General features: G+C 35.7%; 1 protein-coding gene across 4 annotated transcripts in view; it reads left to right on the top strand.

The window, feature by feature from the left end:
• Positions 1 to 17,097, top strand: part of insrb (insulin receptor b) — a 134,026-nt gene that overhangs the window by 77,734 nt on the left and 39,195 nt on the right. For 3 of the 4 annotated variants that reach the window (XR_007932300.1, XM_051910251.1, XM_051910250.1), the window contains one exon: positions 3,773 to 4,321. The exons of the other annotated variant lie outside the window; for it this stretch is intronic. Coding sequence is in view for 2 of the 3 variants with exons in the window: in XM_051910251.1 (XP_051766211.1) it covers positions 3,773 to 4,321 (549 nt within the window). In the remaining variant the exon portion in view is untranslated. The remainder of the gene's footprint in view (positions 1 to 3,772; positions 4,322 to 17,097) is intronic. 4 annotated transcript variants of the gene reach the window in all.

Here is a 17,097-nt window from a genome sequence, read left to right as displayed (position 1 = left end):
AAGTTTTTATTTTCCACCAAGTGTTAGTTTGTCTTGAATCTTTTATTATACAAATGGGGACAGTCTATGAAGGATGAACAAATGTTTATCATCACATTGAAAGTAACATTTAAATTTGATCATATTATTTAGAGATTTGAAGTGCTGGAAAAAGTGTGAAGCACTGGAAAGACCTTAAAAAGTGCCTGAATTTCACTCTCAGAGATGAATAATGTAAAAACACTCAGCTACTTCTGCCACTTCTGGTTACAGTTATAGTTACTAAATTAAATCCATGGTGAATGTTGGTGATTTGTGGACTGAAAAGCCTTGTATAACTTGTTCGTTCATGGCACAATGTTTCTCCTGGTTTCCACATCAGCGCTATTTGATCTGATATCAGTGGTTTATAACAGAGAATTCTGCACTGTCTTTTATTGGTCTGAGCTGATAAACTGCACCAATGCAACCTCTAACAAAATTTAGTAGCAACGGCAGGAAAAATGGTTGCAAAATGCAACCATTTGGTCGTAGTCTGGAGCACTGGCTTTACTGCAACAGAGATTAAATTAGGCTATAATTTAGTTAGTTTTATTACTTTTTATTGTTCCTTTTTGTGTAAAAACAATTCAAGTTGTTGTAGTAAAAAAAAATAGTTAAAATATTCAAATTATTTTTATGTCTATCATTTTGCATGCAATTTGTGTGCTCTGTAAAACTTTTGAGCGGCACTTTCCACGGTTAGGCTACAATTTTATTACTTTTTATTGTATGTATTGTTTTATAACAATTCTGTTTGTTTTAGTAAATAAACAGTTGAAATATTAAAATTATTTTAGTTTCTCACAGGCAGCCCTGTTACCACATTTTCTCTAGTTTGAATTTATTTATTTATTTGAAGAGCTTTTCAGGTTTTGTGAAAAATGTAGAATATTTCAACAAATGTGTATGTGAAATAGTTGAATTTTGCTGACTGTTTTCTGGCAGTCCTTGAGCTTTGGCACCAGACTGTTACAAGATATTATTTGTTTTATATATTTTTATTTTCCCCTCAAGACTATTTCTCAGAGGTAAACAGGCTGAAGTGCATTTTTGTCTGGCAAACGCTCTCTGTTTGTGCATGCTGGGACTTGTTGCTATGGAGAGATGTTGCCATTTTATGATGTTTGCTCAATTATCTTTAGGGACCTGATGTAACAATTTCTCGTATGTGTGTGAAGTCTTGCTGCAGTAATATTAGAGTTTGGATAAGAAACTTGTGTCAGCAAGGTTGAGGGGTCTTCAGTTGTCCTAATGTACTAATGTTGCTTTACTGACCTTACAAGATCAATGATTTCTGTGTCAGTCAGTTTTATCTAGTGTCTACGTAAGTTGGTTATTTTATGGAAATCAGGTTTGCACAATTGCTTGTTGATCTCATGAAAAATTTCAAACACATATAGAGACCATATTATACCTCATAAACAAAAAGGAATTATATTTGTTATATTTCAAAGAAGCTAAGTCCTATTTTTAGGATTGTTTACCTGACAATTAAGCACATTTTCCACATCAGTTCTCAATACCACAATGTGAACGATTCTCATTCTCATACTATAATGCGAAACAACTCGCATATTATAAAATTTTTTAAATATTGTTGGGATAATGGTAGTATTTGTTGTACTGTTTATAATATATATTATTTTTTAATTTTAAGCAAATCGTTTTATTATGGTCATTTTTTAAAATAAAACCATTTATGTGAAATTCACACCAAAAGTTTGCATTTTCTATTTATACTTGGCTCTGAAGGAAGCACCTGAATCTCGATAAATTTGCGTTTTGCTTGCTGAATTTGTCATATGTGCATCCTTAACAGCAAGTCTGTGGATTTATTTGGGTTTTATCCATATTAGGCTGACATATCATGATGAGATGAGGTAAAACTGACTTTTCAGGCTGTGATGTGAAAACCATTAACCTGCAGAAAGATGGAGGAAAAACAGAGTCCGTTGAGATCAGCAAAGTCTCAGACTTTGACACCTGCTCACACCACAAATCACATGCTCTCTTTGTCTCCATGAGAAAATCATTTGTCAGAAAAGCCCTTTGTTTTCCAGCGATGTCCTTGCAGTTGAGATTTCGCCGTTAAGAATTCATCGTAATCTCTAAATTGCACGTTCCACCTTCATTCTTTTTAATGATTTAGTCTCGTAGTGTCTTAAAATGGGTGTTTCTAGTACACTTCAGTGTTTAAAATGAATAGGCCGCAGTGAATATCTCGTAATGATTTCCAACACGAAACAAGAGGAAACCCCCACCCGTTGAAAAAGGCCTGTGAGAATTCTTTTGATGGTGAATCAATGGAGCAGCTCTGAAAGGAATTCTGCTTGATGTTATCCATTAGCAGATGCTCTCTTTTCGAGAATCGCTTTGCTAATGAATTCTCTCTGCCTCGTCTCAGCGTGTGCGGGTTTGGATTATGAATGGACTAAGAAAAGCAGCCGCGCGGAGACACGCTTTATGCATTATTCAGTGTTGATAATCTTTCATGCTCCTGTTAGGAGGGCCTTCATGTGCTCTTTTACGTGAACATGAAATTGTGGCGGGCGATTAATTGTTGTACAAATAATTGCAATTTTGCAAATTACTTGTCTTTTTTTGTTTGTATCAAGTACAGCTTAAAACATATCTATCTCATCAATTCACTTATTTATATTAACTCGAAACCATGCAAAATATTTAATAAAATCTTTTATTAAAGATTAAGATGTTATTGTTAACAAATATTGCAGAGGTATTTTGCAATATTTATAACATTTGTTTTTAATATTAAGATGTTGTTATTATTAGTATTAGTGTCATTTAATATAGGTAACAACAATAATGATATTGATGATGATTATTTTTTATGAAAATGCATTAAACATTGCAATTCTCAATACCTAGTTCAAAATCACTGCAAAAGCTATTATGTAAACATTGCTTTTAAGTTTATTAATTTTAAGTTTTTCAGTAAATTTTTCATTAAACTATTTTGTTAAATATATTTTTAATAAATTAATAAAATGCTTTTCTTTTTTGCCAATTTTGATTAATATTGTATAATGAACTTTTTTTTAATGTTTTACATTTACAATTTTACATGTATTAATTTATTCAAAGCAACTTAGTAATACAGCAAACAATTTATTTTAAAGAGGCAGTAAACTTAAGTGCTAATAATACCGTTTCAGACATTGTTCAGAATAGTAATTTTTCCTTATTTTGTATCGACTTTATCGTTTTGTGATTCTTTTGTCATTCCCACCATAGTTTTTTTTCCCAAGTTCATTTTTTTAAGTGACATTTTTACACTGTTAAACCTACCTATGAGTTTATATTTGTTGATATTTTACTTAATGAATACTCTTATAGATATTTTTTCATTTACTTTGTATATCAATGGCTCAAAATATTTATGATCTCTTTCATATGTCTTTTTGTCAATTTGTCATATGTCAATTATTCCCTTTTTCAGTCTTGATTTTCAATTTAATGTCTATTAGAATACGTTTTCATTGAATGTTCAAAAAACACATTATTTTTCACATATTTGACAGCACCTCTCTTCCCAGTCTGTCTGTAATACTCCATGTCTCTATGAAGCCGCTGCTTCCGAAAAAGCTCAATGTGCTCTCACTTCTCTTTGAGCAGCTGACCAATCACATATAATGTTTGCAACAGACATATAATGTTTGCATTTCGCCAATTGCGTCCAAATAAACACTTTCATATGCTAATAATAACTTTGTATTTTCTGTCGTTGCAGTTTGCCCCAGCACGGATATCCGCAACAATGCGACCAACCTGCGCGTTATCGAGAACTGCACGGTGATCGAGGGCCACCTGAAGATCCTGCTCATGTTCAAGACCAGACTGGAGGACTTCCGGGGCTTAAGTTTTCCAAAGCTGGTCATGATTACAGACTACCTGCTCCTCTTCCGCGTCTACGGCCTGGAGAGTCTCGGCGACCTCTTCCCGAACCTCACCGTCATCCGCGGTAACAACCTCTTCTTCAACTACGCCCTCGTCATGTTTGAAATGATCCAGTTGAAAGAAATCGGCCTCCACAGTTTGACCAACATCACGCGTGGGGCGGTACGCATCGAGAAGAACCCAGACCTCTGTTATTTGTCCACTCTCGACTGGTCCAAGATCTCCGACTCGATGGAGGACAATTACATTGTGGCAAACAAGGATGACCGGGAGTGCGGAGACATTTGCCCGGGTACCATCACGGGAACGATAGCCTGCAAACAGACCACCATTAATGGGAATTTTGGTGAACGTTGCTGGAACCAGAACCATTGCCAGAGAAGTGAGTTGCATTTCTTCTTCTTTTAATGCTGCTTTTGAAGTTTTTCAGAATAACGTTGCCCACAATTGTTATTTACCCTGAAAATGAGGCATTGGCACAACATTTCTTTCTACACTTCCCGGCCAGAAAAAAAGACACTGTTTGGATTTTAATAAGCAAATACTTAAAAATCTATCAATGGATCATTATTACAGTGATTATTATGTTTCTAGCATGTTTTATGTTTGGCAGCAGTTCTTTTAACCCTAACAGATGGTTAAGAAATGAAAAGCTACAAACTCCGTGTCGGAATATGTATCATGGCCATATTCAGGATGACAATGCCCATGTTCATCAGGGTTAAAATTGTGAAAGAATGGTTCAGAGAGCATGAAGAATCATTTTCACACATGAATTGGCACCTCTGAGTCCTGACCTTTAACCTCAGTGTAAGTCTTTGGGATGTGCTGGAGGAGACTTTACAGAGTGCTCACCTCTTGCATTGTCAATACAAGATCTTGACAAAAAAATCAATGCACCTCTTGATGGAAATAACATCACAACATATATTTCCATCAAGAGGTGCATGAGTTTCCTTTCCTCGCTTCCTTTCCCCATTAGGATGCGAGGGAAGGATTACACCCGTGTGAGTCGCTCATGACTCCTCAGAAAGCTTCCTCATTCCTCGCCTCCTCACGGTGCAATTAGAGAATTGAGATGCCGTTCATGATGGCTGAGTTCAATTGGTTTCGGGGTCATGAGCTGGTGGACGGAGGAGCAAGGAAACGAGGAAGCATTTTTTTGAGTATTGAGAAGCACCCAGAGCCTTAGGTCACTAGTGCTAAGCCGGTCGGCAAGGTAGCCCAGGTACACGTAGATAGTAAAACATGCATTTCCATGAAGAAGAAATAAGCAGTACATATGTCTTGGCGATAGATCTGCTTGTTTTGGGGGGTGTTTTGTCCTATCCCTTCTTGTCTATGTCATCATTGGGTGAAATATTGCTTTACAAATGTATAGCAGTAGTCTTCTTTTAGCTGTTGCACAACAGCTTTATTGGCATTGGCTGTACAACCTGTAAATGATCTGTTTAGATGTTTGTGTTGAAGAGGGCTCTGTCATTTCTCCTGCTTTGTTGGGGGGTTAATTCATGTATGTTACATGTGCAGCAGCATGTCTTACATGTTCACAGCAATGTCTGTGCTCTGAAGCAGCAGCAGTGTAGCGGATCTGTTCCGCCAAGACCAAATACGTTAACATTGTCATATCCATTACCATGCTAATCTCTGTTACCATACAAATCTCACAGAGAGTTGTAGTGACAGAACTAATAGTAATGATGGCGCTGACAATTTGTGAAGAGCTTATAAAATGTGTAAAGGAATCAAAACGGCAGCAGGAATCCGTCCGTCACACAGACAAACCAACATCTGCTGCGGAGACGCGGTTCTGATTCCTGCACCGAACTGTGGTGGGCAACATCACGACTATGATAGAAAAAACGGCTATGCTTGAGCATTCTGTCCTTTTCTTGTCCATCTTGTGACATAATGTCCTGATTTTGGTTCATTTACATGTCTTTGGTTCGTGTTGCTTTCATATTTAATTCGAATCGCACCAGAATTCATTTGAAAGCAGACCAAGACGTGTCTTTTCAGCAGTCTCAGTCCGCTTTTTTGGTGCGCACCAGAATTCGGATGGTAGTGTTCACACTTATTCAAATGAACCAGACAAACAGAGCAATCTCACCAGGGTTCATTTTAATCGAATAAAACATGGTGTGAACACACCCTGAAAGATCTATTCTTGGAATTTAAGAATCGGTATTGGTACTTTTTTTTTTTTTTTTTTTTTTTTTTTTCCAGCTGTAGTAAACATAGGTCTTGTGTGACCCTTGGCTGATTTGCAAGTCAAAACCACAATAGCAAAGATGAACATTGTGTGTATGTGAGCGAGATAGCGCTTGTGTTTGGCTGGAGGAAGCCAGTCTGGTACATTGAAGGACACTCTGTGCCAATACAAATCTTGTCCGCCAGTTCAGCGTGTACCGCACCTGCTCGCTATTCACCTCACACCCCGCTCAACCTGATTCAGCTTGAGTACCTTGTTTACTTCCACCTCTTTTTGGAGGGAAATGATATAGAAGGGCTCAATGCGTCCATTCAGCCTTAAATGCATTTAGGAATCAATCGATAATCTATTACTTTTTTCCTAAGGAGCACATGTGCTTCCAAGTTCTACAAGCCTGAGGAACACGCAAAAGCACTACGTTTAAAACGTGCCGCTCTCATATTTTTTTAACGGAATAGCCTTTTGAAGTTTAATAATCACATTAGGCTATATCGCTATTCCTGTTTTTCCGTCCCCAAACTTGCATGTTTCTATATATATTTTACAGTTCGCACACATCTATTTTTAGTCGCAAATGCAAGTGAAAGGATTAAAAGCCCTAAAAAAGTGCTGTATTTTTATACAGCATATAATTAAAACCAAAAGACCGACTACCCGTCGGATAACCCAATGACCAGTTGGTTTAAAGGCATGTTATTTCATGCGTCCCTTATTAGTGATATCACAACTGCATTCATATGGATGAGGTCAGGTTCTTCAATAAGACCAGCGGCGCTCGGCCCAAATAAAGATCCACGTTGGTAACTAGGAGGTGTCCCATGCTCTTCAAAGGGCAGCGTGCATGCATGAATCAACCCACTCTTTGTCATGTGATAGGTGAAAGTTTAGTTGGGCGTAATGTCAAAGTGAAACCCCATTTCTAGAGTATGATGCAATGGCGCTGTATTTGGGCAGGCACTGGGGTGAGCGAGTGTGTAACCCTACAATAAGATACCATGTCCCCAAAGAAATGCGCACTCTGTCATGCCAAATAAACACAACCTGTCCGTGTTTGTTTGTTTAGCCTGACATTCATGTTTTCTTGTTCCTCCAAGAAATTCTGTTTCTCCGCAGATAAGGGGAGGAAATAGTTCGTATTCAAGGTGGAAGGTTTTTGCCTTTCTATTGCATTTATTTCCAGACAGAACTTTAATACATTTTTATTTTATTTTATTTTATTTTATTTTATTTTATTTTATTTTATTTTATTTTATTTTATTTTATTTTATTTTATTTTATTTTATTTTATTTTATTTTATTTTTTATTTTATTTTATTTTATTTTATTTTATTCCAAAACGGAAAAAAACAAGCTTCACCTACAAACATGAAAATTCTGTTTCATGTTGACTCAAATTAATAAGCGTGGCGAAGTTCTTGTTCCATTTGTGAATGCAATAAACTGTTTTCTGTGCAAGCAGACATTTAGCGTCAGTAACCGTTGTGAGTTCAGACGGAGGATGCAGACGTAAGGTTGAGTGGAAAGATAAAATCTGGGCAGGTGCTTCTGTAAGCGTCGCTTTGCGTACTTAGCTAGACAAAAAAAAAGCTCAGCATGCTTGAAGTATTACATGTTTTGTGTTTGGTTCATTTGGTATTTTGTGCTAGTTTCTAGAGTGCAGCTGATAATAAGAGCATAAACACGGACACACTTCATCATGTATCTCAGGGAACGTTTATTTCCTTTGAAGAAAAGAAAATTTAGATAAATCTCCTAGCCCTCAATGTAGCAACGGTTAAAATTCATCCTTTTTTTTCTCCATTAAAAACGTCACAAACACAAACATGGGAAGAGGTGGAGTGTCTACAAGCAGTAGATCTGCTGTCAGATCAATGATATCTTTTCCTCTGGCACATCGTGTTCTGTTATTGTGAGCGTTGTTCTGTTGCGCCGACAGCGGCTCTTGCGCAACCACAACCTTTTTAGGTCAAAGTTCAGCAGCCGCAGGTTTGCGCTTTTTTGTTGTCATAGCCATTTTGTTCTCCTCTGATGACGTCAGAGCATTGTGCGTTGTGGACTTTAATTTGGTTTTTGTCTGGATCGATCGCTCTTAATAAACCTGAACCTGATTAAACGAACGCAAACACAAAGACAAGAATGTGTCGTTTTTGGTTTCATAGCAAACAATGTGTTTGACTTAAGGCTGGGATTGAAACATAATAGTAGATTGTTAAACACAATATTAGAGCAATAATTAATAAAAGCAAATAATGTCATATATTATATTATTATATGCTATTACTACTACTACTACTACTAATTATTATTATTATTATTATTATTATTATTATTATTATTATTGTTATTTTTATTGTCATTACATTATTTTATACTTCAACATAATAATAATAATAATAATTATTATTATTATTATTATTGTATTGTTTATAAATATAATATTTAAAATATATTATATTTTATATAATATATTTATAAATGCTGCTGCTACTACTACTACTACTACTACTACTACTAATAATAATAATAATGGTTTATTTAAAAATATATATTTCTAGTAGTAGTAGTATTTATAAATAATAAGAATAATTATAATACATATATAAATATTCTTTAGATGAAGTGTTATTATTATATATAAATATAAAATATAATATTACTGCTAGTAGTAGTAGTAGTAGTAGTAATAATAATAATAGTAATTACAATAATAAATACTTTAAGAAGTATTATTATTATTATTAGTAGTAGTAGTAGTAGTAGTAGTATTTAAAAAGAAGAAAGTTTAAATAAATTATTACTATTAATTGTAGTAATAATAGTATTATATTTTATGTTTATAATATAATATAATATATATCAATAGTTAATAATGATAATAATAATAGTAATAATGTTGATTCATTTAAAAATTATTAGATAAAAATCTATATAATTTTTGCACTTAGGAGCTCGAAAAATCACTGGTATGGTCTTGAGTGCTGTTAGCCATGTTTTGGTTTCTTAGAAAAGGAGACAGGAAAAAAACAGCAGGAAAAACAGAAGGAAAAATGCAGAGCTCCACAAGTGCTGACATCCAGTAATAAATCTTTGACACATTTGCTCGGCAAAGATCACAAGGTTCAGTGAGTTTAAGGAAGCTGATATTCTTTTTTTCGTGATCCAGGTGAAAGATTCTGGAAGAAGCCTGATGTCACATCTCCTGATCTTCAGTTTGACCTTGATCTTGTTGTTTGTGTACTTGTTTATTTTATCTTGTCCAAGCTGGAGCTGCTTTTCAAACCAGAAGGGCTTTGATGAATCAGACTGAATTAGATTTAACAGTTGAAAATGATTTTCAGAGGCACTTTGCGGTTAAACTCTTGTCCATCGGAATTCATAACTATGGAGGCAGAGCGCAAAAATCTGTGTGTGGGTTGAGCTGAGGTGTCGCGTGATGCCTGCCGACAGGTGGGTGCTTTAGCTTCCGTCTGCTGTTAGGGGAAATAGTTTTCTGAGTATCAGCATCTCGGAAGTGCCAGAGGGTAAGGGTGCTTTTTCTAACCGTCTAAGAGTAGGTCATTCACTTCCCACCTCAGAGTAAAGAAGCCCTTAGCATGACAGATGAGGAGCCTGTGAGGATTCTCTTTCTCCCACTTTACTGCTCTTTTCCCGACTGTAGCCGACACTCATTTCACAGTGGAATAGCTGGGGGATCGTCTGCACAGCTTGAGCAAGCAACGGCTTTTTTGTAGTGCTTCTCAGAATTTTGAAGAAAAAACTCTTCAGGCACCTCTTCTAACAGAATAGGAGTCACTTGTCGGTTAACTTGATTTGATTTTCTTTAGCAGGCGAACTGATGGTTGCTATCAGTCAGAGAGCCTTATATCAAGGCCTAGATGAAATCTGCAGGTTTTTTGCACTGTTTATGAGGACAAATATGTGGAATTGTGCATAAATGAGTTTAAATGTGGTAAAATGTGTTAAATGGAGCTGAAAGTGCTGCTTTTTTGTATTATCAAATTAGCCTAAATATTTAACAAACACACAAGAGTTAGAAAATTTGTAAATTTTTGTTTGAAAGTAAAACTTTGTAAAATTCTTTGTTTTCCAATTACATGTAAAATTTCTTTTAAAATTGCAATGAATCTCTTATTCTTATTGTTAAGGTCCATTCACACCAAGATTATTGAAACTTTATCATTATAGTTATCGTTAAGACCCATTCACACCTCGATTATTGAAGCTTTATCGTTATAGTTATCGTTAAGGCCTGTTCACACCAAGATTATTGTAACTTTATTGTTATAGTTGTCATTAAGGCCCGTTCACACCAAGATTAGTGAAACTTTATCATTATAGTTATCGTTAAGGACCGTTCACACCAAGATTATTGAAACTTTATCGTTATAGTTATCGTTAAGCCCCGTTCACACCAAGATTAGTGAAACTTTATCGTTATTATATTATTATATTATATTATGGTTATCGTCCATAGTGTGAACAAACCTGTTTCAGCAAAATGTTTCAGTTTCCGATTTAAAAAAAACAAAAAACTCTTAAACGACTTTCCTTTCAGATGATGTCATCAGGTCCTCATATTATTTAGCCCTGCCCTCCATATATCTTTCCCAATGAATAACATCAAGTCCCGCCTTTTTCCATAGACAGATTTCACTCAAATGTGTCAAAAGATCGCAAAAGTAAAACAATGAACATTGAAATGTGACTTTTTTTTAAGTCCCCTATTAATACATTTTTCATCTGATGTCCAGTGAATTTAAACGTGTTAAAAAATACTGCGTTCTTTTTGACATCATCAAATTATCTTAAATATTTCTATTTTCAGTCCTCTTTTAATGCATTTTCATTTCTTTTTCTTTTTTTTTAAATTAATTTTTAGTTCTTTATTAACACCTTTAGTTTTAATAAGTGACAATAAGCCTAAAGTCACATGCTTTGGACTTTGCTGTCCAGCAATGACTTATATATGTAGTATGTACTTCAATTTTAACCTGTAATCTTACAGTTATGAAGGTAAAATCTGTGGATTTTGCACAAAACCCCCTTGATAGAGGAGCTGATCCATCACTGTGTCCTTCCTCCGCTCACAGATCGCCTTGCACGTGACCATGAGGGTTTAAGTTACCCCTCTGCTTGAACTCTGACACAGATACTTTCTCGCCATATAGGTTTGTAAGCTTGTCTGAACCATCAGTATGTACCATTTGCATGCAGTGTGTTTGTGACCATTTATATATGGAAAGGGGGAAGTAAATGTGTTTGTGTATGCGTATGCCTGCAGGTAAAGATATTGTGTCCACACAGGAAGTATGAGGCCCTCTGGCAGCTGCCAGCGATTGATCCTCACAGACAGTGAAGCAACGAACTGTGCTGCATGGGGCAAAAAATGCATTCTGCCTTGCAGCCGCACACAGAGCCGCACACTAACTCTTGTCAAGCATCATATATATATATATAATATAAAATATAAAATAAATGTAATAAATAAATGTAATAAGTATTTCCACATTGTATTTTTATATACAACATGTTTTAAAGATAGTTAAACGTGAATTAAAAACATCCATTTCACATTTGTTTTATTCCCGGTGGTTTGTGTTTGGATTAGGAAGTGCAGATTGTGTTGGATTAGCTGTTTCGGAAGAATCACATTAGCAGCTGTACTTCCTCCATGATTGTGTGTGTGTGTGTGTGTGCGTGCGTGTGCGCGCTCCACTGCAGTCGTCTACCGTCTATGCCAACTTCCATTCAATAGCTAAACAGGAAGCCCTGAGGGAGATGGAGGAGCTTGTGTCCTCGACGTTATCAATGGCTGCGTTTCAACGCCCTGCATTTGCACAGCAGCGCTGACACGCTATTCTGACAAACCGTCGTCTCGTGCCGAGCGCTTGCACATTCCCTCTGTTTCATGTCCTTTGGAGAAAGGAAAGGAAGAGCCGCGGGGGCAGTTTCAGAAACTAGATCCTTCTGACATGCATGTAAACATGGGAAATAACCGGGAAAAGTATTTGCATGTGGCTAATGACGGTTAAATGCAAACAAATCAAAATCTATCAATCATCAAAATGTTATACAGCAGTATTTTTATACAACAATACAGTATTTTTTATTATTATTATTATTATTATTATTATTAAATATCTATATGCTAATGCATTTTGATAATCCAGTGGAAGAAATAAATTAATATTATTAAATTAATATGACAAATTTAACATGTAAATCTGTTTACATGTTTTTTAGGCAGCATATTAATTAAATGTTTAACACCGTTTTAATGCAATAATTTAATATACCAATTTGTTATTTCTGTTATTCTTTATTCTAAAGAGTGGTTGGAAATCATGAGATTGATCATGATTATTTGATTGTATTTAAAGCTATGTTATTTATTCATCTATGCATTTCTGGTGATACGAAAAGTTGTTTAACATCTGAGAACCTGAGACAGTTGAATCACATCAGGTAAGGACTTTTCCAAATAAATTTAACTATCTCGTCATCTGGAGCGCTCAACTAGCGAACTGTTTCTCAAGAAGTGTCGAACGCCTGCTCTCAAAGATCGGTTGTATTAATAACTGAGGAGGGGTCGAGGACACGTGGGCTGCTCCTGTTTTCGGGGTTGCTAGGCAACAGTGAAGCAGCTGTGATGAAGAGCGAATGTGTGCGGCGACGTGTCTGAAGGCATGCGTGCGTTCACATGGGTGTCTCCCAGAAGTTTTCATGAGGGGGAACCATTCCAAATCCACACTGACAAGGAATCTGGCTTCTTTCTGAAGTTCACAGAAAATTCTTGGAATTGTTTCCTGCCTTTGTGTAGCTGCTTTCGCTTCCACAGTTATCAGTGTCTCAGGGGATCCGTGGAAGTGACAAGGGTTCCCGTTTTCCGCAGTGAGATGGTTATTAAGTACATTGTTATTAGGTCTAATCGGAATCTGCCAAATTGGGATGATCGTGTTTCACCAATTTTATGAAATATTTTGGCTAATTCGACTCATTTGAATATCAGCTACCGATACCGGTGTGCATTTCTATCTACAGGATTATTATAGTTAACTAAAACTAAAACCATTAAAAAAAACCGTAATATGACAATAAAATAAACTTGCACTAAAATAGAACAAAAACAAACTTATTTTATTTCAGCTGGTTGCCAAATGTACTAAAAACTGAAATAAAAATGAATAACTTTATAGACATATTTAAAAAAAAAAAAAAAAAAAAAAAAAAAAAAATTGATAAATTGTAACTAAAATTAAAATGAAAACAGAATATATACAGTGGTGGTCAGAATTATTGACCCCCTTGGTTAATATGATCAAAGATCATATTTACCAAGGAAAAATAAAAATAAATCTGCATTGTTTATCCTTTTGATCTTTAATTCATAAAATTAGCAGAAATCTAACCTTTCATTGAAGGAAAAGAATTGAAGGTGGGGGGAAAATCACATTATGAAATAAATGTTTTTCTCCAAAACACGTTTTATTGGCACCCCTATAATTTTTTATGAGAAAAATATATATATATATATTTTTTTTTTTTAGCACACCAGGGTTATCATGAACATGAAATTGTCCAGCCATGACTTCCTGTTCCACAGGAGTATAAACATGAGGAAACACAAAAGCCAAATTCCCTTAATCATTCATCACAATGAGTAAAACCAGAAAATATAGTTCTGATGTGCAGCAAAAGATTGTTGAGCTTCACAAAATAGAAAGTGGCTGTAGGAAAATAGCTGAAGCATTGAAAATCCCCATTTCCACCATCAGGGCAATAATTAAGACGTTCCAATCAACTAAAGATGTTACAAATCTGCCTGGAAGAGGACGTGTGTCTAAATTGTCCTAATGCGCGGTGAGGAGGAAAGTTTGAGTGGCCACAGACTCTCCAAGGATCACAGCTGGAGAATTGCAGAGACTAGTTGAGTCTTGAGTCTCAGAAAGCCTAATAAAATGATCAAACAGCACCTACATCACCACAAGTTGTTCGGGAGGGTTTCAAGAGAAATCCTCTGCTCTCATCCAGAAACAATCTCCAGCATATTCAGTTGTCAGACAAGACTCGAACTTCAAACGGGACCGGCTTCTATGGTCAGAGGAAACTAAAAAAAGAGCTTTTTGGCAGCAAACCCACCAGATGGGTTTGGTGCACACATGGATAAAAAGTACCCCATGCCCACTGTTAAATATACTGCTGGATCTTTAATGTTGTGGGCCTATTTTTCTGCTGGAGGTCCTGGACATCTTTTTCAGATACATGGTATCATGGATTCTATCAAATACCAACAAAAATCAAAACCTGACCGCTTCTGCTAGAAATTCAATAATGGACCGTGGTTAGATCTTCCATCAGGACACTGATCCAAAACAAACATCAAAACCAACACAAAAATGTGTCACTGAGCACAAAATGAAGCTTCTGCCATGGTCGTCCCAGTCCCCTGACCTGAACCCTATAGAAAATGAGTGGAGTGAACTGAAGAGAAGAAGCACCAACATGGAGCTGGGAATCTGAAGGATCTGGAGAGATTCTGCATGAAGGAATGTTCTCCGATCTCTTGTCAGGTTCTCCAAACTCATCAGGCATTATAGGTGAAGACTCAGAGCTGGTATCTTGGCAAAAGGAGGTTGAAAAAAGTATTGAATAAAAGGGTGCCAATAATTGTGGCCAACGTGTTTTGGAGAAAAACATTTATTTCACAATGTGATTTTTTTTTTTTTTTTTTTTTTTTTTTTCCCACTTTCAACTCTTTTCCTTCAATGAAAGGTTAGATTTTTGCTAATTTTATAAATTAAAGATCAAAAGGATAAACAATGCAGATTTATTTTTACAGTTATCTTTGATTATATTTTTCAATGGTGCCAATAATTCTGACCACCACTGTGTGTGTGTGTGTGTGTGTGTGTGTGTGTGTGTGTATGTATATATATATATATATATAAACATTCAAAATATTAATAAAAAATATAATATAATCTCAATGATACTAAAATAACACTGGCTCTACGGTAGTTTAAACATTTTTTTTTTTTTTACCATTTTTAAGTCCTTTCCACATTTTTCCACACATTTTCCTGCAGCATGGGTTTGAATCTGGCTCGCAACATTTCCCAGTGCTTCTGTGCCTTTTGTGGGTCATTTCCTGTCATCTATTTAAGTGACAAAAGGCCAAAACATCTTATTTTTGTCCTATTATAATTTTTTTTATAAAAGTTATATATATAATGAAATTTTCTGAACAATGTTTTTATAGTATTTTTTTTCAGTAATATTTAATTATAGTTAATTATAATAATAACATATAATTATATATAAATACAATTAATAATATCAGTTAATATGTATTCAATTGAATGTTATTCAATTCACAAATGGCTCAAATATTGGCTACAAAATAAAACAAAAACATTTTCACCAATATTTTAGGTCTTCTGCTTTACTAAATATTATCATATGATGATATGTAAATTATGTATGTAAAATGAAATGTATGTAAAATTATTTAAAATGTATATAACTGTTACATTTTTATATATAAAATATATATGTAAAAAATGTTGCTATATTTGTTTATTTTTTTAAGTTAAATAAATGTTTAAAAAAAAGTATGCATTTTATTTCAGCAATTTTACCACCATAGGCATCGGACATTAAAAAGCCCAAATAAGCTCAACTGCTATCCAAAAATAAGAATTGAAATTAAAAAAAGACTTTTAATGAGAGTATTGGGATGTTTGTAATTGTTAATGAGCGTAAGCACGTGTGGACTAGAGAGCAAAATAAGTAGCTTGAAGCTCCCCGAAGGGAAGAGTTTAATGAATTGAGGAGAGGAGGTAGCATTGCATAACTTGTTTGTGAGCAAAACAAGCCCTCCCTCCTTGTGGGTGATGAGAGGATTGTTTTCAACCCTTGGAAGTGTCACATGTCCTCCGTTGCCCGTTTAGAAAGCATCACTCTTGTACCGTTTAACTAATGAGTCAGTAGCTCCTCTTTTAAGTGAATGACTCAATCAGTTACAGATTGTTTTGATGTAGTGGCCAAAGTTTGATTGACGGTCCTACACAAAAGCAAAACCATCAAACCGTTTATAGGGGTCATGTGATCCATCATATCTTACCTATTGTTTAACCCTGAGATCATTTACAAGGGCGTTTCCGTATTTGCAGTGGTTCTTGGGTTACCAGTGGTCGTTGTGCCAAATGAAGCAACATGTTTGTACTCGATGCCAGCAACATGTTGACACAGCCATTACAGCGAATATATCGCTTGTCCGTTCGTAATTAGGCAACGTTAAATAAATTCAGCATGTTGCTGTCAGAGATTCCCCTCTAGCTTGTTTTTCCCAGGCTGTTGTTGTTGTTGTTGTTGTCGTTTCCACTTTCCTGTACATCTGGACGCCTGGTGCCTCGATCATAAAACCCCACAGCTGGAGAATGACGAATGGAAGAACGCAGAGCTCTCGCTTTGCCGAACGCTTGTCACCCCAATGTTGGACCATGGATGGTGGGTAGTTTTTGGTTACGAGCCTTTTGATCAAAGCATGAGGCTTCCCCGAGAGCAAGAACCAGCTGTGGACGCTCCCACACCGAGCACTGACTCAGCTCTGAAAGTTTTGGGTCAAAGAAACTGAGCTAAATCACATGCTAACCCATCACCACAAACTTTCCATCATTCCTCTCCCCAAAATATAAAAAACTAAAACTACGGATTTGTAGCCGTATCTGTAGTCTACACCATTTGGGCAGTGCCTAAAAGACAAGGTTTAGCATTTACAAGGCCAACCTCACCAAGGAGTTGAGGCGAACCCTACATGGGTGATCTCCTAAGTTTGAAGAGTTCATTTGTAGTGTTCACATTTAAGCCGAATTGCTTGCAAACTGCTTTGAAATCCCTTTGTGAAGACAAACTCTTGATTTATCGCTTTATTCTGTTTGGGTATC

The sequence above is a fragment of the Ctenopharyngodon idella genome, chromosome 10 (assembly GCF_019924925.1).
Source record: "Ctenopharyngodon idella isolate HZGC_01 chromosome 10, HZGC01, whole genome shotgun sequence".
NCBI classification, from domain to species: Eukaryota; Metazoa; Chordata; class Actinopteri; order Cypriniformes; family Xenocyprididae; genus Ctenopharyngodon; species Ctenopharyngodon idella.
This window is presented reverse-complemented; position numbering and strand designations above follow the sequence as displayed.